The sequence below is a fragment of the Oncorhynchus clarkii genome, chromosome 1, assembly GCF_045791955.1.
Source record: "Oncorhynchus clarkii lewisi isolate Uvic-CL-2024 chromosome 1, UVic_Ocla_1.0, whole genome shotgun sequence".
In the NCBI taxonomy this organism is placed as follows: Eukaryota; Metazoa; Chordata; class Actinopteri; order Salmoniformes; family Salmonidae; genus Oncorhynchus; species Oncorhynchus clarkii.
In genome coordinates, this window is record NC_092147.1 from 30549734 (window position 1) to 30573513 (window position 23780).

Genomic DNA, 23780 nt, shown 5'->3' on the forward strand with positions numbered 1-23780 from the left:
GGGTTGGTTGTTAGCTAAGCCCTGCCTCTGCCTCCATGCTCCAAGCCCTCCACCATGCCAGAGCAGCTGTGGCCTACAGCCACTCCTCTTCACCGGCCCTTTGAATTTGGCCTCCTGTTTGTAAAATATGCGTAGACACCAACTGTGGCTGATTGTTCCAGTTCCATTGCACCCTCTGTTTTGCATAATTGCCACTCTTAGTGAGCAGATAATGCGATAACCCCCTGTGAGAGGTGCCTGCATTTCAACTCCTCTTGCTTCTTTTTCTCTCCATCTCCTTTTGGCCCGGCTTTGATAATGAGCCCTGTTCAGGAACCGGTTATCTGACCTTTTTATTGAAGCTTTTCTTGACATTTAACATTTTATTTGTATTATTTCCAACACTAGTTTACTTGTTAAACTGTCCCTTCGACTGCCACTTTAAGAATTTGCTGACGCAAATAAACCAGCTGTTGAAGATATTGTGTGTCTTCCTCAATAAACCTGAGATGTCAGATCTCAAAAAGAAAAGAGAGTGCATAAGAAGCAGGGCAGCAAGAAGCGCTTTTCTGAAGAACAAGGGCATTCACTGTGAAATGTTTATCTTTTGACTGTTGAAATGTAATTCTATCTTGAATGTAATGTCTTTTTAGTCAAGAAAAGTCATTCCCATTTTTGTCTATTTAATTGATTGAATCAGAGCCCACAGGAGAATAGCTCAGTGTGGATGTGCATTTCAAAATTTACTCTCTCCTTACATGCAGGGATGGTTGGAAGGTTCAGGCCAACTGATGTGGGATATGGAGCCATACAGTGGGGCAAAAAAGTTTTTAGTCAGCCACCAATTGTGCAAGTTCTCCCACTTAAAAAGATGAGAGAGTCCTGTAATTTTCATCATAGGTACACTTCAACTATGACAGACAAAATGAGAAAAGAAAATCCAGAAAATCACATTGTAGGATTTTTTATGAGTTTATTAGCAAATTATGGTGGAAAATAAGTATTTGGTCAATAACAAAAGTTTATCTTAATACTTTGTTATATACCCTTTGTTGGCAATGACAGAGGTGAAACGTTTTCTGTAAGTCTTCACAAGGTTTTCACACACTGTTGCTGGTATTTTGGCCCATTCCTCCATGCAGATCTCCTCTAGAGCAGTGATGTTTTGGGGCTGTTGCTGGGCAACACGGACTTTCAACTCCCTCCAAAGATTTTCTATGGGGTTGAGATCAGGAGACTGGCTAGGCCACTCCAGGACACACGACGAGTTGAGTTTTTACCAAAAAGTTCTATTTTGGTTTCATCTGATCATATGACATTCTCCCAATCTCATTCTGGATCATCCAAATGCTCTCTAGCAAACTTCAGACGGGCCTGGACATGTACTGGCTTAAGCAGGGGGACACGTCTGGCACTGCAGGATTTGAGTCCCTGGCGGCGTAGTGTGTTACTGATGGTAGGCTTTGTTACTTTGGTTCCAGCTCTCTGCAGGTCATTCACTAGTGGTTCTGGGATTTTTGCTCACCGCTTTTGTGATTATTTTGACCCCACGGGGTGAGATCTTGCCCCAGATCGAGGGAGATTATCAGTGGTCTTATATGTCTTCCATTTACTAATAATTGCTCCCACAGTTGATTTCTTTAAACCAAGCTGCTTACCTATTGCAGATTCAGTCTTCCCAGCCTGGTGCAGGTCTACAATTTTGTTTCTGGTGTCCTTTGACAGCTCTTTGGTCTTGGCCGTAGTGGATTTTGGAGTGTGACTGTTTAAGGTTGTGGACAGTTGTCTTTTATACTGATAACAAGTTCAAACAGGTGCCATTAATACAGGTAACGAGTGGAGGACAGAGGAGCCTCTTAAAGAAGTTACAGGTCTGTGAGAGCCAGAAATCTTGCTTGTTTGTAGGTGACCAAATACTTATTTTCCTCCATAATTTGCAAATAAATTCATAAAAAATCCTACAACGTGATTTTCTGCATTTTCTTTTCTCATTTTGTCTGTCATAGTTGAAGTGTACCTATGATGAAAATTACAGGCCTCTCTCATCTTTCTAAGTGGGAGAACTTGCACAATTGGTGGCTGACTAAATACTTCTTTGCCCCACTGTATATACAGTTGAATTCGGAAGTTTACAGACACTTAGGTTGGAGTCATTAAAACTAGTTTTTCAACCATTCCAGAAATGTCTTGTTAACAAACTATAGTTTTGGCAAGTCAAATCTATTTTCTGCATGACACAAGTAATTTTTCCAACAATTGTTTACAGACAGATTATTTCACTTATAATTCACTGTATCACATTTCCAGTGGGCCAGAAATCTACATACACCAAGTTGACTATGTCTTTAAACAGCTTGGAAAATTCCAGAAAATGGTGTCATGGCTTTAGAAGCTTCTGATAGGCTAATTGAAATCATTTGAGTCAATTGGAGGCGTATCTGTGGATGTATTTCAAGGCCTGCCTTCAAACTCAGTGCCTCTGCTTGATGTCATGGGAAAATCAAAATAAATCAGCCAAGACCTCAGAAAATAAATTGTAGACCTCCACAAGTCTGGTTCATCCTTGGGAGCAATTTCCAAACGCCTGGAGGTACCACGTTCATCTGTACAAACAATAGTACGCAAGTATAAACACCATGGGACCACGCAGTCGTCATACCGCTCAGGAAGGAGACGTGTTCTGTCTCCTGGAGATGAACGTACTTTGGTGCGAAAAGTGCAAATCCATCCCAGAAACACAGCAAAGGACCCTGTGAAGATGCTGGAGGAAACAGATACAAAAGTATCTATATCCACAGTAAAACACGTCCTATAACCTGAAGGGCCGCTCAGCAAGGAAGAAGCCACTGCTCCAAAAACCACCATAAAACAGCCATACTACGGTTTGCAACTGCACATGGGGACAAAGATCGTACTTTTTGGAGAAATGTCCTCTGGTCTGATGAAACAAAAATAGAATTGTTTGGCCATAATGACCATCGTTATGTTTGGATGAAAAAGGGGGAGGCTTGCAAGCCGAAGAACACCATCCAAACCGTGAAGCACAGGGGTGGCAGCATCATGTTATGGGGGTGCTTTGCTGCAGGAGGGACTGGTGCTCTTCACAAAATAGATGGCTTCATGAGGGAGGAAAATTATGTGGATATATTGAGGCAACATCTCAAGACATCAGTCAGGAAGTTAAAGCTTGGTCGCAAATGGGTTTTCCAAATGGACAATGACCCCAAGCATACTTTCAAAGTTGTGTCAAAATGCCTTAAGGACAACAGTCAAGGTATTGGAGTGGCCATCACAAAGCTCTGGCCTCAAAATTTGTGGACAAAACTGAAAAAGCATGTGCGAGCAAGGAGGCCTACAAACCTGACTCAGTTACACCAGCTCTGTCAGGGGGAATGGGACAAAATTCACCCAACTTATTGTGGTAAGCATGTGGAAGGGCTACCCAAAACGTTTGACCCAAGCAATTTAAAGGCAATGCTTCCAAATATTAACTGAGTGTATGTAATCTTCTGACCCACTGGGAATGTGATGAAAGAAATAAAAGCTGAAATAAATCATTCTCTCTACTATTATTTTGACATTTCACATTCTTAAAATAAAGTGGTGATCCTAACTGACCTAAGACAGATAATTCTTACTAGGATTAAATGTCAGGAATTGTGAAAAACTGAGTTTAAATGTATTTGGCTAAGGTTTATGTAAACCTCCGACTTCAACTGTATATACTGTATTCTCATGGCTCATCCTATATAGCTACTGCACACCTTTTCTATTCATATACTGTCCATACTGTCTATACACACCATTATTTAAAAATATATATATTTATATCCCGGACATTGTTCATTCTGATCATTTTTAATTTTCTCATTTTTTTCTTATTTTCTTTTAATTTTTGGGATGATGTGTGAATTGTTTTGTATTGCTAGGTATTACTGCACTGTTGGAGCTCGGAACACAATCACTTCACTGCACCTGCCTAAACATCTGCAGATCTGTGTACGCGACCAATGAGCTTTGATTTGATTTGTGTACGGTAGCCTACTGTGAAGAATGACGAAGTATGAAGAAGATTTCAGAGGCAGTTTGGTTCCCTCCAATAGACATGTTCCTCTTGGTTTCTCCCTCTTAAGAGTTTTCTCCAGGTGACTGGCCTCTTCCCTGTCACATAAAGTTACCCAACACAGCCACAACATGTGACCACCTTGTCCATAATAGAGCTGCACAGAGCCTAGCCAGGGTGGTGAACAGAAGAGTGATGACAGGGGCTTCACCTAGTCTGTGCTGTTTGATAAATTGCTTCACCAGAGCGTGGTGGATTCAAGGTGAGGCCAGGCTACTTTAGACCATAAGTGCGCATTTATTTGTCACATTTTATGTGTGCGTGCGTGTTTGTGCGTACTTGCACTTGTGTGTGTGTGTGTATGCTTCTGTATGTGTGTGTACACAAGGGATCACAGTGCTGTGTTTTTTTTGTGGGGATACAACAGTCCCAATACCAAAGACAGCTCCTGTCTGTGAGCAGTCTGATATACAGTATGAAGCATTTCCTTGTCTGGGTGTTCCATGTAAGGGATGCCACTGGAATGCCCACTGAGCCAATCCAATCACAGAGCTCGTTTTGTTCATCAGATTCAGGCCCAGTGTTGGCTGTCTCCCTGATGTGATGTCTGTATCCTCTTAGTGCTACAGTAGATGGATGACATGTCACCAGTCTGTGCTGCTCACTGTGGTCAGAGCAGGAAGCACTCTTCCTTTTTGCATAATTAAGAGCTTTTGCGCAGCTCTGGCTATTTTAATGCCTCTGTGGATGCCATGCCAAAATCTTCCTCCACCTCGTCCATATGTATTAGGTGGACTGTGCCAAATACACATCTCTTGAACTTTGCAGCTGCTGCAGTCTTTTCTTTTATTTTCTTTCTTCACAGCAACTGCACACACACACAGCACACACACCACAGAGATCCCTTTAGTCAACAACACCCCTCAAACCCTCATCTACTGAGAGAGCAGTTTCCCCATCTCAACCATCCTCACACTGGGATCCAATGCATTTATATTTATTTTTAGAGAGGATCCAGCTCAACATACAGTATTACAAGTAAACTGCACATTCAGTGACTGATCGTTGCGGTCAGTGCTGTTTCTCAGGAATACCATGCTAATATTTCTGTAATCAACAGAAGGGAAAAATCTATAAACAGAGAGAAGTGCAGAAGCCAGCGAAAAGCTCAGGAGTAAATTGCAGCGGAAAGCTTGATTTCTATCTATGCTGATGATGTCACCTCTGCCGTAGGCCTACATGAGCTCAGCTCGACAGATCCTCTCTTCTCCCTGTGAAACTATGTGCATTGGTCTTACTGAAAAAGAACGGGCAAAAATTGCTGTGAAGGTTATACCCCGGGACCTCTGACCTTGCTGGGGGAGATTGTCCTTCTGTTCAATGACATGTTTAGTCATTTTGATGTCCATTGTGGTTTTGTGAGCTGTTTCCAGCTTGCAGTTGAAGCAACACACTGTAGCATGGAGTGTGCTTGACTGCAGATAATAACATATTATTGATTTTTTTCTACAAACTGTATTATATGAATCAATCAGTATTGGCAGGTTCAATGGAGAAGAGAAAAGGGGAGTGGTGAAGTGGCACGCATTACAGTACAGCTCCTGCCTCAGGACTGGAGTTCCTCTGGCTACCTCAGGTGTGGAGAGGCAGGGAGTTCCATGGTGCCACTTTACCCCCTCCATTGTTTCCCAGGCCTCAGGAGAGATCACTTACCATTGGTGAATCCAGCCATGAAAATGCAGAAAGCTGTTTGGCCCTGGAGACTGGCTCCTTGTGCATGCAGGCGTGAGAGGAACACCGCGGTTTTGCGTGTCAACGCGTTAATGGAGGCCCCGGGGAGCCACAATCTCCTCAATAAATGATTCAGATAGACCAGGCTCTCTTACAGAACCCAGTCCAGTACAGTCCCAATCTCTTCTGAATGTTGCAATTGATGGCTTCATCTAATTGTTGTATGTACTTAATAAGACATTCCAGAGGGTGGACAGGAGGATAATGACAAGAATGGTACAGAATGTTGTTAGGACCCGATTGAAGACGTCTGTATGTGTTCTTGTTTTAATCTGGTTGGATAGATGGTTTACATGAGTCAGATACTCAACGGCAAAGTCTGAATGTTTGTCATGGATATGATTATACATACATTAAAATGTGTATTTAAAAATGTATGTGTTTATTCAAGCGGTTATCAGAGAGCTACGATACAATCGTCAGTGGTGTAAAGTACTTAACAAAAAATACTTTAAAGTACTACTTAAGTAGGCTCCCGAGTGGTGCGGTGGTCTAAGGCACAGTGCTAGCTGTGCCACTTGAGATTCTTGGTTCGAGTCCAGGGTCTGTCGCAGCCGGCTGCAATTGGGAGACCTGTGGGGCCGTGCACAGTTGTCCAGGTTAGGGGAGGGTTTGTCCTTGTCCCATTGCGCACTAGTGACTCCTGTGGCAGGCCGGGCACTAGGTACATGGTGCTTCCTCCAACTGACTTCTGGGTTAAGATAGCATTGTGTCAAGAAGCAGTGTGGTTGGGTTGAGTTTCAGAGGATGCATGGCTCTCGACCTTTGCCTCTCCTGAGTCTGTACGGGAGTTGCAGTGATGAGACAAGACTGTAACTACCAATTGGATACTAACAAACTAACAAAAAATTATAAATAAAAGTAGTTTTTGGGGAAATCTGTACTTAATTTCGCTCTTTATATTTTTGACAACATTAGAAAATAATGTACTTTTTACTCCATACATTTACTCTGACACCCAAAAGTACTTGACAGGGAAATGGTCCAATTCACACACTTATCAAGAGAACATCCCTGGTCATAGGCTCTGATCTGGCAGCGTCACTAAACACAAATACTTTGTTTGTAAATTAAAGTACCCAAAAGTACTTGTTACATTTTGACAGGGAAATGGTCCAATTCACACACTTATCAAGAGAACATCCCTGGTCACTGCCTCTGATCTGGCAGAGTCACTAAACATAAATACTTTGTTTGTAAATTAAAGTCAGAGTGCTGTAGTGTGCCCCTTGCTATCCGTAAATATAAAATAAAAAAATGTATTGTGCTGTCTGGTTTGCGTAATTTAAGGATATTAAATTTGTAATACTTTTACTTTTACATTTTAGCAATTCTATATACTTTTGATACTTAAGTATATTTGAAACCAAATACGTTTAGACTTTTACTCAAGTAATATTTTACTGGGTGACTTTCACTTTTACTTGAGTCATTTTCTATTAAGGTATCTTTACTTTTACTACAGTATGATTTTTGAGTATTTTTTCCACCCCTTGACAATCGTTAATTATACGTCATTATTGAACTTGAAGTATTGCTCTGGCATTAGTGTGGATAGTGTGGATCCGCTCTTGCTGAAGGGTTTGATTATCATGTGTGTTCCGTACATGCCAACTTGCATTCCATACAGCTACATTTAATGTTCTGCTCAATTGAGCTTTTCAAAATCTTCTATGGACGCTCATACAAGGAGATGCAATATGTGTGGTTAATATTATGTAGTCATTGTTGGTTTCAGTCCGTCCCAACTCCCCAGCTTCTGTTGCTTTTCTAGTTTTCCTGTTTCTTCCTGTTTCTGGGGCAAATCCATACTCCGCCTCATTCCCGTCGTGTTTTGATGGCCCACTTTTTGCCTGGTGAGTGTGAACAGCTTGCTTTTTCTCCAAGCAGAGCATTATGCTGCTGGTGGGAACCCTGGCTACTAGGAGGCTGCAGGAACTAGTTCCTGGACAATACAACTTGATTCTCTCAACACGCAACAGCTTTCCGGAGGTTCATGTACATGTAGGCAAAGTGACAAACACAGAGCCCTGGTAACAGGAAATTACAGGTTTTGGAATTTAAATTCTATGTGAGTGTTGACAGATGGAATTTAACACTAGGATATCTGCATTTCTTAGATGTAACTTGTATTTTTCTGTTTATGTGTACAGGCATGAGGCATGTGCCTATGCTGATGTCTGCCTGTCTGTTTAGCATGTTACCATGACTGATCAGAGTGTGAATAGTATTTAGTATTCAGGCTGATCACACCTTACACTGACCTGCTAACAGTTCTGCTTTAGCATCCTGTACTTCCTGTACTTACTTCTCTAGCATCCTGTACTTCTTGCCACACTAAGGAGATGTTTCAACTCTGTATTGATGGGAAAGGCTTACAAAGCAAGCATTTCACAATGAGCTCTGATAGGTCAATTCAAATTAAACTGTATTTGTCACATGCACTGAATACATTGGGTGTAGTAGACTTTACTGTAAAATGATTGCTTACAAGCCATTTCCATGATGCAGTTGATGCAAAAATTATAATGAAAAAAAGAGGAGAGGAATAAAATAAACAAGAATGAAACGATATACAGGGAGTACTTGCCAGAATATATTTACCCTTCCGTTACGCTTGTTTATACTGAGCTGCACTGGAGTTCTGGAGAATTCAATCATGATTACATTAAGACACCGTAGAGCTGGTGCGATATATAGGTATGAATACAAGGATGGGATAACGCACTATTCTCCAAATGCAACCTTTTGTAAGAACTGCAATGCTGCTGGGTTTTTCACACCCAACAGTTTCCCGAGTGTGTCAAGAATGGTCCACCACCCAAAGGACATCCAGCTAACTTGACACAACTGTGGGAAGCATTGGAGTCAACATGGGCCAGCATTCCTGTGGAATGCTTTCAACACCTTGTAGAGTTCATGCCCTGACAAATTGAGGTTGTTCTTAGGGCAAACGGGGGTGCAACTCAATATTAGGAAGTTGTTCCTAATGTTTTGTATACTCAGGGTATATCATAAGGCTTTCTTTGAGAGCCTAGTTATCTCCAAACACAGGGGTGTTAGGAATCTCCTGGTTTTTACAGGTCACATCAGGCCTGCAAATTACATTATGATGCCTTGCAAAGTGATGTGTAATTCCTATTGGAATCCAGCCAGAGTTAGGATATCCAACAAGTGGACTTGTTAATCACCCGCAACCTGTATTCAGAATGACTGCCAGGGTAGGAAAGATTGAATACTGAGACTACCTCAATCATCTAAACTGGAACAGCAATTAATCCAATTACTAACAGATTGGATTAGGTTACAAAACTGTATGTTATTTATCTTTGTGTTGCATAAAATTAATCAACCAATCAATGTAAATTACATGCAAAAACATGGATATTATAGTAAAACAAACTATTCTGAAAATCTCCCTGCAATAGACCATGCTGGGAAATGGTTCTGTGGAGAACCCTTCTTGCCTTCCAAATAGTCCTTCTTGCCTTCCAAATAGTCCTTCTTGCCTTCCTTATGTTTAAAAACAGTTCTTAGGATGTTAAAGGTTATATGTAGAACAATTTGCATTACAATGAACCCTTGTCTTCCAAAAAAGGCTTATTCTGATCAAAACGGTTCTTGGCAGAACTCCCTTTTGGAACCCTTTTTTTGTTTGTTTTTGTGTTGTGTCGCTATGCGTTTGTGTGTGTGCGTATGTAGTGTATGTGGATTTGTGTGAGTTTTGTGTGAGTGACTATAGTGTGTTAATACTGTGCATAGAGTCAGTGCAAGATAGGGTCAGTGCAGATAGGGTAACCAATGAATTAACTATTTAGCAGTCTTTTGGCTATTTAGTGGTCTTATGGCCTAGGGGTAGAAGCTGTCTAGGAGCCTGTTGGTCTTAGAGCCGATGCTCTGGTACTGTTTGCCGGACGGTAGCATAGTCAACAGTCTTTACCTTTGGTGGCTGGAGTCTGAGGCCATTTTTAGGGCTTTCCTCTGACACCGCCTGATATAGACGTCAAATTTGATTTGATTTGATTTGATTTGGATGACAGGAAGCTTGGCCCTCGTGAGGGGATACGAGGTCCAATGAGGATCTGAGGGCAAATGCCAAATCTTTACAGCCTCCTGAGAGGGAAGAGGAGCTGTCGTGCCCTCTTCACAACTGTGCGGGTGTGTGTGGACCATGTTAAGTCCTTAGTTATGTGGACGCCAAGGAACTTGAGCCGCTTGATTCAATCCACTACAGCCCCATGGATGGGGGTGTGCTCTCCCCTCTTTCTCCTGTAATCCTCAATCAGCTCCTTGGTCTTACTGACATTGAGGGAGAGGTTGTTGTTATGGCACCACACTGCTAAGTTTCTAGCCTTCATCCTATAGGCTGTCTCATCGCAGTCGGTGATCAGGCCTACCATCTTCGTGTCATCAGCAAACTTGATGATGGTGTTGGAGTCAAGTGTGGCCACGCAGTTATGGGTGAACAGGGATTACAGGAGGGGACTAAACACTAAGATATATTTACTCTTTTCTACTTCCTGTGTGATTTTATCCTGTTTGAGTCATCATAGACTCTCTAAAGTTTTAATTAGCTGCTGTGTTTGTGCCACAGATTCTACCATTGTCTCCCAGGTCCCAAAATGTCAGTTCAGCTTATCCCCCTCTAACCCCAGCATCCTAGCCTCCTCTCCTAGTGGGACCAGTGTGTGATGGAGACTAGCTGGTCAGAGTTTTAACTGGGGGAGATGAGCAGCACCAGCCCAGTGCAGGTGAAAGGTTTAGAGGAAGCCTCGTTCCCAATGTTCGCCACTAGGGTTGCCTAGTGGGGCCTCGTTCCCAATGTTCACCACTAGGGTTGCTTAGTGGTGCCTCGTTCCCAATGTTCACCACTAGGGTTGCCTAGTGGTGCCTCGTTCCCAATGTTCACCACTAGGGTTGCCTAGTGGGGCCTCGTTCCCAATGTTCACCACTAGGGTTGCCTAGTGGTGCCTCGTTCCCAATGTTCACCACTAGGGTTGCCTAGCGGTGCCTCGTTCCCAATGTTCACCACTAGGGTTGCCTAGTGGGGCCTCGTTCCCAATGTTCACCACTAGGGTTGCCTAGTGGTGCCTCATTCCCAATGTTCACCACTAGGGTTGCCTAGTGGTGCCTCGTTCCCAATGTTCACCACTAGGGTTGCCTAGTGGTGCCTCGTTCCCAATGTTCACCACTAGGTTGCCTAAATTCATGGAATTTTCAATAAATTCCCTTGTTTTCCAGAAATCCTGGTTGAAGGATTCCGGATTTTGTGCTTATTGTAGAAACCTCCAACCGGGATTTTGAAAAAAACAGGGAATTTATTGAAAGTTCCCGGAATTTTGCAACCCTATTCACCACCATACGGTATGAACCTAGCAGGTGAAGCTATGGGGAAGTGTGAAGTGGCTGAGTGGAGAATGTGCTCTATATCCCTTTGCCTTACATTCCCATTGCCGCAGAACACTGCAGATATCTGAAGGACACGCTCTGGGGTCAATAAAGCTTAAGTGCTTGATAAATGTCTTGAGTGCTTAAGAATGAATATAACAAATCTACATCATAATGATTTGCTCTTTACAACTGTCTGATGTTATGTTCTCTGTTTAAAAGAACCTATAGGTTTCCTGGGTGATCGTTAATCGTTCTCTAATCGTTACTTGGAAAGGCTTAAGCACTTGATTGTTGATTTTCCGTTTGAAGCAGAGGTATGTGTGTACTGTATGTAATGGGTTGTGGATGAGTTGCCGTGTGTGCATGCGTTGGTGTGCTCTGGGTCCCAGGCCCCAGGCTGTGATGCTGTGGCAGCAGAACCTGAGCTTGAACCTCACACAGACTGAGTGTGCTACATTAACAATGCAATCACTCACACACCCCAGGCCCCGAAGCTAAGGAAAGTAATCTATTAATGAAACCGGAGGAATTACCCCAGGGCTCTACCACTCCAGGTCCTCTCTGTGCTTTAAACCACACACACATACACACACACACGCACCAGTCACACACGAGCCAACAGCATTGTGTTTCCCTCCCCCTCCCTATAAAATGAAACTGTCTTTTATTAATATTCTGTGTTGCAAGGTTGACATAGAGCCCATTTTAATGATTAAACTGAAAGGAAAGTGGGCATTGTACTCAAGGGGACCCTTAGGCAATAGGGTAGCAATGATGCTGTTTTAAGCCTGGGGATTGTTTTGCTGGTCAGTCTTTTTGCCATTGAGCGTACTGTACGTATAAGTTGTAGGCCTATGGCTATCTGCGCCATTCAAGTATCTGGCTAGAGCTCCATCAACTTTGTGTCCTGTGAAGCCTTATACCCTGCAGGAGCTCTGGATGTCTGTTTGGACACACAGACATTATGGAGACTGGGGTTGTTTTGCCAGTTAAAGCAGCCCAACCATTTACAAGGCGACACGTTATGGGCATTGCATGGAAGATGTGCTATTGTTGGCGCAGAATTACGTCCAGGATGAGCTATTGTTCAGTAAATTACCGTTTAATTACAAAATTAAGACTGCAGCCAACAGAGACAACGCAGGAGAGGAAAACGCTTGTGAAGCAGTATGACATTTAATAGAATTATCCCTGCTTTTCATGGCTGTGCTACTACTTATGCGTATGGTAGTATTAGTACAGGACAGGCATTTTGCCACAGGTTTAGCCAAATGTTTTTATGATTTATGATGAATTAGGGCTGGGAATTGCAAGGGACCTCACGATACGATATTATCACGATACTTAGGTGCCGATACGATATGTATTGCGGTTCAATATGCATTGCGATTCGATACTGTGATAGTATTGCGATTCGGTGTTACCAACATATTGCTCACCGTATGTTTGCTGCAGAGGGACAAGAGAGAGTGGTGAGAAAACACGTTTGGATCAGTCATGGAAATAAAAGGTCAGCCAACAAATGGGCTCCCTGTTTAAAAAGAAGATACCTAAGGAAAAGTAGTGGAGTTTTGGTGCAGGTACAGCCAACTAGCGCAAACATAATATTGCGATATTGTCAAGATGATACGATTCGATATAACATCAAAAGTAATATCCCGATATGTAACTGTATTGATTTCCCCCCCAACCACTATTATGAACCATCCTTTGAATTTGATGGTAGAGGATGCAGTCTGTTTACAGGATGTGTGGAAAGAGGCCTTCCTACACTCTTAGAAAAAAAGTGCCATCTATAACCTAAAAGGGTTCTTTGGCCGTCCTCATAGGAGAACCCGTTGAAAAACACGTTTTGGTTCCAGGTAGAATCTTTGTGGGTTCCATGTAGAACCCTTTCCACAGAGGGTTCTACATGAAACCCAAAAGGGTTCTACCTGGAACCAAAAATAATTATCCTGTGGGGACGGCCAAAGAACCCTTTTGTTACCCTTTTTTATAAAAAGTGTACTCAACTGTAAAATGTCACTAGGGGTAACAGAATGCATAGGTTTTCACACCAGATGCTACTGCCACAACAACAATCACTGAATCCCCGTTCACATGAACAAACCAATGTCTTTATCGGAGATGCTATTTGATTTGGTTAGTCAATGGTCAGACCAGGGGATTCTATGGGCAGTTTGGTCGATACTCTTTACAATCCATGACCAACCCAGCTGAAGAGACATTGGTTAATTAGGAATTCACCAGCATCATTCATCAGATCCTTTTTTCCCGCCACACCGTCACACAGATCCTGTAATTACAGAGCCTGTTGGAGTGGAATAATGCAGCTGGGCTTTGTGTGGGGTAAAGAGATGACTCAGGGAGGGAGAGAGGAGAAGGAGTGAAAGAGGGAAAGAGGAGTGCTATGGAATACTAACACACTTGCTGTCTGCAAAAAAAAAGCCAAGCTTCCTGTCTGACTCAATGCGTCATCGTTTGCCCATATACATCACTGTCTTCCAGACTTTTTTGCTTTGTCATTGGCTCGCCTTGGCGGGGATTTCTGCCCAGTGGTGGTTTTTGAGGCTGGTGCATCTCAGAACAATGTGTATTGTCTATTTACAGCTTTCATAAAATACAAGTTATTCAAGTTGAATAAACAAAGTTGAATTCTAAATTCAAGGTAAACAAGAATGGTTTATTATGATGGGATGTCAATACTCAGAGTGAGAGACTGTGATTGATCTTATTGAGGGATCTGTGTCCCATACCTATTTTATAAGGATGTAATATGCATAATTGATAAGCGTGTGTGTCCTTGCGCAATGCATTGCCCCTTTGTGCTACAATTTCTGCCCGGGGCAAGTAAGCAGGCATGTCGGATTGAGTTGGATGTGAGGGAGAAGTCTAGGGAGAGGTCTAGAAGTGACAGTGATGATCGCCCATGGAGGTCCGCAAGCCCAAAGTCTTACTGTGAGAAAGGTCAGACTGTTAGCAGCGCTTGCTCGCACTGATATTTGTCCGGAGAGTCACGGCAGGCACCCGGTAAGCCTTCTCTGACAGGGCTCTCTCTTAATGAAGTGTGTTAGCTGGAGCCTGAGTAATGACGTTGAGGAGATTACTGATCAAAGAGACACTTCCTCTGCCATCACAGGCCCAGTGAGGACAGAGAGAGTGACTGAGGCTGACTCTAGCAGCCCACTGCCCTGGTCTAGCCTGGCCTGAGGTGACCTCCACTCACAGCTCAAGGGTCATACTGTTCTTAATGGTGAGGGGGAGGGACATGTCTTCTTTTCCTCTGGACTGGAGAGATCCAGTGAGATCCAGTAGCAGCCATCAGGTGGTGTCCAGGCCAACAGCAGCATGTTACCCACGCATGGCCAGTGTCTTATTCTCAGCAGACCTCAGCCCCCTCTGTGTCAGGGGCTCATTTAGGGAATCCTCTGCTGTTCACCCACACATCACATTGTGCTTTGCATGCTTCAATCGTATGCGTTTAAGGTTGACTGCTCCCCATCTGTCAGACTACCAAAAATAGGCATGCAGAGCTCTGACTGCACTGAAGGCATCATGAACATCTCTGGTTGCTGTGCAAATGTAGACAGTGGGAAATGCTAGAGATATGGATGTGCTGTAAATACAAATGTGGATTAACCACATTATCCTCCCCTCCAAGGTCACTAAACAGTCCTCATTGGCTGACATGTTATCAATTGGAGCGTGACAGATTCATCTGACGCATGATACTTGTATGCTTGACCTTGAAGCGTGTTCCTTTAAAAGTTTGCATGAAGACTTATGAGTTTGATTGTGAGGAGCATGTGTGTTGACTGACCCCATTACTAAGCTCCATTAAACAGCCCCAAGTGAGCCAGTGGGGAGGGAGGGAGGTGGCACGTGAGGCCTGTTTGTCCCTGGCATGGGGAGGGAGAACGAGAGGGAGAGCATTGGAGCGATCATTGATCTGCTTTCTCTCCCTGGCACTGATGTATCACCTCTTCATCCACATCCCAGTTATTAGTAAGACTGGGAGATGCAATCCTCTTAATATGTCACACATGTCATGCCTAGAAGGCACAACTTCAGCACCTGCATGTATCCTCTTCAGCTTTTAAAACAGATCATTCACATGTATTGATTGCATATATTTTTAGTGTATAGCCTTGCTTTGAAGATTACTTTTTACGTTGGTACTGATTCAGGATATTGTAATCGTTTAGTCTGTCGTTTCCTGATGTTGCACAGTAATCTGTGAGGGGTGCCAGTGTATCAGAATTCTAGTCCACCCAGTTTCAGTACACATGCTCATCACAGAAGCGCTGCCATTATTCTAGTTAGCAGACTAACAGACACAGTGTTAAGCTGACAGCCCGACTGAGTCTGCAGTATATAACTCCCAGGTTGTAGGCTAGGTAGAGAGGTGTATTAGTTGCCTGCCTGCCGGATGGATCACCACCCTGTCCCAATGAGCTGTAATCATCCCTGGTTTGTGCTTCTGCTAATACCAGCAGCCCTTACAAAAATGCCTTAAGCTCCACCAGAGGGAAACAACTTATTATGGTGGTGTGCAATGTTTGCTGAAAATTCAAATAACTTATCTTTATGGAATAATTCAGAGAGGGTGGATATAATTATGGAAAACATGTTGATTTGAGTGACATTTCAAATAGTAATCAGAGCTGGGAGCCTGATAGGTCTTTCAGTGGTGTGTGAGAGAGGGAGGGGAAAACTGGTGCTGGTGCAGGTGGGCAGAGTCTCCCCTCCTCTTCTATCCTCTCCTTCTCTGCCTTGCCTTCTCTTTGATCTCCTCTTAACTAGAGCCCGCGCCCCCGTGGAAATCGAATTAGCATAATCCAAAATCCATCTGTTTATCCACCGCATCCACCGATGTTGTCTTCCATCTGCGGTGGAAGGTGGCAGAGCTACCCAAAACAGTTTCGGCTACTAATGCTAATATGACCCCTTTATGGAAAGATGAGACTCTCACGAGCACGATGGTGTTCTCCGTTTGTCTCTACGACCCCCACAAGCGTCATGGGACTTGTCTGAAGTAGGTACCGCCAATCTGCAAACTTCTATCTGAGGCGTCCGAATAGTTTGGGCTACACAGTAATATGACCACATAATCGAAAGGTGAGACTCTTACGAACACGTACATGCTGTCTCACAAGACTCATCTTAAGGTAGCCCAGTACCTGTTTAAAAAATGAATGGAATTATATACACTGAGTGTACAAAACATTAGGAACACCTTCCTAATATTGAGTTGCACCCCCTTTTGCCCTCAGAACAGTCTCAATTTGTCGTGGCATAGATTCTACAAGGTGCCAAAAGCGTTCCACAGGGATGCTAGGCAATGTTGACACCGTTACTTCCCATAATTGTATCAAGTTGGCTGGATGTCCTTTGGGTGGGGGGTACTTACAGGGTCCTAAAACTCTAAAGCAAAAAGCAAACATTTTCCTTGGTATGACCATCGGAAAACAATTACATATGTTAGCTTAGTTTAAACCCGGGACCTTAATTATTGCCTTTAAATCATATGCAATTCTTCTCAGCATAATATACTGTATATAGTGTATTATAGGTTTGACCAATCATCATACCTAAACTGTGTGATACTTGGATAACCTTCATTAACCTTTAGAATATAAGCGGAGGTGCTGTAAATTTAGGGAGAAGAAACATTTGCATTAAACTCATGTAGAGGGTCTGGCCTCAATAGGGAGGCTGGGTTGGTCCATAGGAATTGTACCTGTGGCTGTGCAGAATATAGGAGACTGACAGTGGCATCTGATGTGCAGTAGAGAGTCAGTGGTCGGGTGTGCCCACTGCGTCCAGTCCTCTGTGCCACTGTGTGGTGTGCCAGACTGCTGCTCTGAGGGCAGCGTGCCCACACACAAGCAAGGGAGGGTCACAGTCCATCAGTATAACCCAGCCAGATCTCAGCACACTTAATCCACTCTCTCATTTTTTCTCAGCTATGGAGGGCTTCTGGCCCAGACTCAGCAGATGGCTGTGGTGGCTGTCATCAATATTGGATAAATCCTAAATATCTCCACAGGTTCTGGGAAATATGAAGCACATTTATACATCAGTAAATTACCTCCCTCTTGCCCTAGTCTCACACTCAAACTTTGGCAGAGGTTCTCCCTCATGTCCTAATGGAGTTGTTGAGTCCCTGGACCAGCCCACTTATGTCCTTTAAGTGGGTGTATTTCCTCGATATTGCCTGCTTACAGTAGTTTGTTGTGCTCTTTTCTTGTGTTTTCTGTCAGTTCCTCATGTTATTGTTTTCTTCTTGTCTTGCAGCGGGATGCTAAAGGACAGTATCTGTTCGACCTCATCTGCCACCACCTGAACCTACTGGAGAAGGACTACTTTGGCATCAGATATGTGGACCCAGACAAGCAGCGGGTGTGTGTGTGTGTGTGTGTGTGTGTGTGTGTGTGTGTGTGTGTGTGTGTGTGTGTGTGTGTGTGTGTGTGTGTGTGTGTGTGTGTGTGCGTGCGTGCGTGCGTGTGTGCGTGCGTGTGCTGCATGAAGCATACTGCAGTAGAGGTGACGGTTCAAACAGATACAGGGCCAGATTGAAGATGTATGTTATTTTCTTTCTTTCATAACACACCATATTAGAGTGACACTCATTCCATCAGCAGCAGCAGAGCACTAAAAATAGCGTGTAGCTGCACTGCTTGATTCATGAAGAATTAACATGTGCTCAGAGTGTGTGTTTTAGCCACAGAGACAAGACACAGGTCCTGCTGATCCTGCATTTCCAATGAAGAGAGGGGCTTGATGGAGTTAATGTTCCCAGAAGGACAGGGGGATGAAGCAGGGCTTGATATTCTGGCAGAACCAGAGTTACCTTCAGCACTGAGCCTAGAGAGCACTGCCGCAGTGTGTCTGTCTGTCTGGCCAGGCCCAGGCATACTGGTGTAGTATCATCTGATACAACATCCATTACTGTCATTTATATACAAAGCGGTTATCCTTATGGGCCTTCACTGTTCAATTTGCTTCAGCATGATGTTGATTTAATGACACAAATCAGGACTTGATAGCATGAATGATGTTGGTGTGTTTTAGATCCGAAGCTGACATGACATGACACAGGCTTTCACACGTCTTCAGATGAACAGTCATTCCTGTCTATTGCATTTAACCTGCTAGCTTTTGTAGCGTGATATGGAGTGATATGAGCATGGTGTCAGGAGTAACAGCTCAGCTCAGCTGTAGTTAAGGCGGTAGAAGCAGGATTTTCAGACGTTTCACTTTTATCACACTTTGATCATGTGTCTTTTTTGTTGTTGATACAGCATTGGTTGGAGGTCACAAAGTGTATTGCCAAGCAGATGAAATGTAAGTATGTTGAGTGTCTTCCTGTTCATGCTATGATCATTTTGCCAATTGAGCAATTATAGTTATCATCACCATGGGGTCTCTAATGACACGTCATGTAATTTGACTAATGGGAGGCAGATAGCCTAATGGTTAAGAGCGTTGGGCCAGTAGCCAAAAGGTTGCTGTTTCACATCCCTGAGGCAGCTAGATGACAAATCTGTCATGAGCCCTTGAGCAAGGCACTTAACCCTAATTTCTCCTGTACATGGCTCTGGCTAAGAGTGTCTGTTAAAATGTAAATGTAATGATTGTGCATTTGAAAACAAATGGTAGGAAGTTACTGTATTATGATTTCAACAGATGACGATTCTCCATTTGACTGTGAGTAGGGACAGAAAATATGAACTGTCCCTCAAAAAAACTCAAATAAATCCTAGCAGAAGATAATCCACACTAAGCTCTCACCCACTCTCTTGTCTTTGCAAATCATCATGAACTGTGTCTTGCTAATTATGGATACAGAGTTTTTAAGTGAGATTCTGTTAACCTAATCTACTGTATACTGTGCTATGATATGAAGTAAAGATCGAAACTAATTTTCATTCATGGTAATAATTTTTCAGTGCCACCTTCAAAGATTGCTGCTAATGGGTTCTGTTTAAATTGAGTAGGCATTTGAAATGCTAATATGTTAACTGAAATGGTTTCATCAATTCATGTTAGCACTATGTTAGAACACCTTTTCAAGGTGGTGCTTTTAGAGCATTTTTTCAGTTAATCATTTTAACTCTGACCATGAAATGTTCCTGACTATTTTGTTCTCCATTGCTGACTCAAGCCTTTGTCCCCCAGCCCAGCCTCCGTTCACCATGTGTCTCAGAGTCAAGTTTTACCCTCCTGATCCCGCTGCTCTCAAAGAGGAAATAACCAGGTAGGATTTTTTGTGATGCTCAGCAAAGTAATGAAATGCCAACAACCACTCCCCCAGCCACCACTTGGGGTTCCTCTAGTACAGGTATTCCCAAACTGGGGTACGTCTCACTGCCAAAAATAAAATGAAACCATCTAGAGTTCAGCGAAATAACAACACAATCTCAAATACAGGTAGTCTAACAAATAATTAACATCAGATCACATTAACCGTTACTTTCTCGCGGGAAACCTTAACTCTTCCACAGACATATAGAAACGAAACATGACAATTTGAATATAAGCCACAGGAGTTTTTGGAGCGAGAATAAAGACGACTTTTGAGTAGTAAGACGTGTAAAAGCAAAAGATACCATTAATAAGATGGGTCTAGAAGCGTCTTATATGGTGAGCTACCGAGTGGCTAGGACAGGCAAGCCCCATACTATTGTGGAGGACTTAACTCTTCCTGCTGCCACGGATATGGCTGGGACAATGCTGGGGAAAAGGCACAAAACACTATTGCATTATACAATGATATGGGCAGCAAACATGTAACGCTTTTAAAACATACAGAAGTGCGCTTGTTATCAAGTGGGAGAGTATCCACACGTATTTTTTAAATGGGGAGACGAGCTTAAAGTTTTCTTTACTGACCATCATTTTCACTTGTCTGACCGCTTGCATGATGACGAGTTTCTCAATCTAGGATTGCAGGGACTCTCCACAAGTATATTCAATGTGCGGGACAAAATTGAGGCTATGATTAAGAAGTTGGAGCTCTTTTCTGTCTGAATTAAGAAGGATCACACACAGGTCTTTCCATCATTGTATGATTTGTTTGTGTGCAAATGAACTCAAGCTTACGAACAATGTCAAATGTGATATAGCGAAGCACCTGAGTGAGCTGGGTGCGCAATTACGCAGGTACTTTCCAGAAACTGATTCGTTATCCCTTTCATGCCCTGCCTCCAGTCCACTTACCGATATCTGAACAAGAGAGTCTCATCAAAATTACAACAAGCGGTTCTGTGAAAATTTAATTTAATCAGAAGCCACTGCCAGATTTCTGGAAAGGTCTGCTCTCAGAGTTTCTTGCCTTGGCAAATCGCGCTGTTAAGACACTGATGCCCTTTGCAACCACGTACCTATGTGAGAGTGGATTCTCAGCCCTCACTAGCATGAAAACTAAATACAGGCACAGACTGTGTGGAAAATGATTTAAGACTGAGACTCTCTCCAATACAACCCAACATTGCAGAGTTATGTGCATCCTTTCAAGCACACCCTTCTCATTAACCTGTGGTGGGTTATTCACAATTTTTGATGAACAAATAAGGTTTTATGTAAGATGGATAAATGAAGAGCAAAAATATTGATTATTATTATTTGTGCCCTGGTCCTATAATTTATTTTTATTTTTTTTTTATTTTACCTTTATTTAACCAGGCAAGTCAGTTAAGAACAAATTCTTATTTTCAATGACGGCCTGGGAACAGTGGGTTAACTGCCTGTTCAGGGGCAGAACGACAGATTTGTACCTTGTCAGCTCGGGGGTTTGAACTCGCAACCTTCCGGTTACTAGTCCAACGCTCTAACCACTAGGCTACCCTGCCGCCCCGAGAGATAAGATAAGAGCTCTTTGTCACTTCCCACGAGCCGGGTTGTGACAAAAAGGGTTGTGACATTCTTATGTTTAATACATTTATCGTATAGCTGACAATGATGGCAACAAAAAAATAATAATTTGAGTGTGCGCTGACCCTGGTGCTAGAGGGGGTACGCAGCTGGAGGTTGAATGTTTGAAGGGGTACGGGACTATACAAGTTTGGGAACCACTGCTCTAGTATAAAGAAGAAGTAAGGTAGAGCAGCTATGGTTTTGTGTATAAAATCTTTTAATAACTTTTGCCTTTTCAAAAGCAGTTTCAAAGCACCCTCTGCTTATCACCTTTTCTCATACTTTTCTGTTTGTGTTTGCCTGCTGAATGCACATACAGTATTTTTAGTTTTTCTAGTCATTATTGAAGGGCCTCCATAATAAAACAATTCTGAGCACTTTGTTTCTAAAATAGTGCGATAAATATTAAAAAGAGACTGCAGTTTGAAGTAAAGTTGAGATGTACGTAAAAAGCCTTCCTAAGTAAGCTGGCGGGCAAGCCTGTTCTCAGAAATTTCTGCTAAATTGGGAGGCTGTGTAGCTGGGCTGTGCTCTCCGTTGGTCTCTCTGGCCGGCTGACTGGCTGGCTGTTGAGGGAAGGCAGGGAAGGAGGAGGACTGAGGGTCAGTGACGGCTAGCAGACTCTTCTAAATGATACATGATTAGCCCCCAGCTAGCTCAGATTGGAATCATTTTTGCACAGTTCTTCGCCTGACTTCCTCATCCCCTGTGCAGTCTGCAATGAGGTCACCCAGAAAAGCCTCTCTGTGCCCTCAATAGGGCCTTTAAACACCCTCTGATACGCTCTGATTTCTACCTCCTGATGATCACATCAAAGAAGCTAGTACAGTGCATTCGGAAAGTACCCCTTCACTTTCCCCACATTTTGTTACGTTACAGCCTTATTCTAAAATTGATTCATTGTTTTTTTCCTCATCAATCTACCCACAATACCCCATAATGGCAAAGCAAAAACAGGTTTTTGGAAATGTTTACACATTTTTATAGAAAAAATTGAAATATCACATTGACATATGTTTTCAGATCCTTTACCTGTGGCAGCGATTACAGCCTCACCTTTGGCAGCGATTACAGCCTCGAGTCCTCTTGGGTATGACGCTACAAGCTTGTCACACCTGTATTTGGGTAGTTACTCCCATTCTTCTCTGCAGATCCTCTCAATCTCTGTCAGGTTGGATGAGGAGCGTCGCTGCGCAGCTATTTTCAGGTCTCTCCAGAGATGTTCGATCAGGTTCAAGTCCGGGCTCTGGCTGGGCACTCAAGGACATTCAGAGACTTGTCCTGAAGCCACCCCAGCGTTGTCCTGTTAGAAAGTGAACCTTTGCCCCAGTCTGAGGTCCTGAGTGCTCTGGAGCAGGTTTTCATCAAGGATCTCTCCATTCTTTCTGAATGCACTGTACGTGTGCAATTGAGTATGAGTGTGTTTCTTTTGCCTGTGTATCGGTACGTGTGTTTGATTATGTCTATTACAATGTGTGTGTATGTGTTGAAAGGAGGCATACACACCTAGCCTGTTTCATATGAGGTGTTTGACATCTCATATTCATTACTGTCTAGGGATTCATTCACTTGGGTGTGATGAAATGAACATAGAATGCTGAGTGCAGATAATGAATTGCGTGGTTTATGTATGGGTGACAGGTTCTGATGGAGTGGGAGAGGGAGGGGAGAAGGGGAGTGAAGGCTGAAGAAAAGATAGATAGAGAGAGAGATTATGAGAGTGGCAGGGAGGGATAGACCACCTCATCTAGTTGGAGGTCAGGAAGAGGAACGGTAAAAGGAGGCTAAATGATACAAATCAATGACATGCATTTTTCAATGTTGTTTCCTTGTTAATCAAATACTGAAAGGATACTGTATAATATATAGCACAATGGTTAGACCACACAATTAGGGAAGAGGATAGGGATGGGTAAAATATTCATTTCAATTCACGGCTGTCCTTCAACAAATCTACCGACAGCAGAAGTGTGAAAGGTAGATAAAAAGACTAAATACATGTAGGGCAGAAAATTGGCAGGGTACAGCATCAGTGATTTACTGGTGTCACCCAGAGAGAGAATGGGAGTTTTTTTTTTTTTAACACATATGGCTCCTTAAGTGATATGCTATTGACTGTTGTGGAGTTGGTCTAGATTACAAAGTTACAGCCGACCATATGTGTCTTTTCGCATTCACATGGGTTCTCCTGGACTTATTTTGGTGTTGGTTGTGTCAAGTTGGTGTCAGGGGAATCTGGGGTCCATTTGGTCATCTCTCCAAATGGTCCGTAAAAACCGTTTCTTTCACATGTTACATTCACTTTCAGAATCTTTAAATGGGCAAACCTGTACAGAAACCATTGCTAACACCTGCATTGTTCCAGGTGTTAGTCTCAGTCTGCAGCTTGTGCAGCTGCATTGTTCCAGGTGTTAGTCTCAGTCTGCAGTCTGTGCAGCTGCATTGTTCCAGGTGTTAGTCTCAGTCTGCAGCCAGTGCAGCTGCATTGTTCCAGGTGTTAGTCTCAGTCTGCAGCTTGTGCAGCTGCAGTGTTCCAGGTGTTAGTCTCAGTCTGCAGTCTGTGCAGCTGCATTGTTCCAGGTGTTAGTCTCAGTCTGCAGCTTGTGCAGCTGCATTGTTCCAGGTGTTAGTCTCAGTC

At 43.1% G+C, this 23780-nt stretch overlaps 1 protein-coding gene across 1 annotated transcript in view; it reads left to right on the top strand.

Annotated features, from left to right (window-relative positions):
- The window catches only part of LOC139405512 (FERM domain-containing protein 5-like), a 112890-nt gene that overhangs the window by 71582 nt on the left and 17528 nt on the right, over nucleotides 1-23780 (top strand). The window contains exons 2-4 of the mRNA XM_071147912.1: nucleotides 17522-17626; nucleotides 18529-18571; nucleotides 19406-19484. Of these exons, the coding sequence (XP_071004013.1) occupies nucleotides 17522-17626; nucleotides 18529-18571; nucleotides 19406-19484 (227 nt within the window). The remainder of the gene's footprint in view (nucleotides 1-17521; nucleotides 17627-18528; nucleotides 18572-19405; nucleotides 19485-23780) is intronic.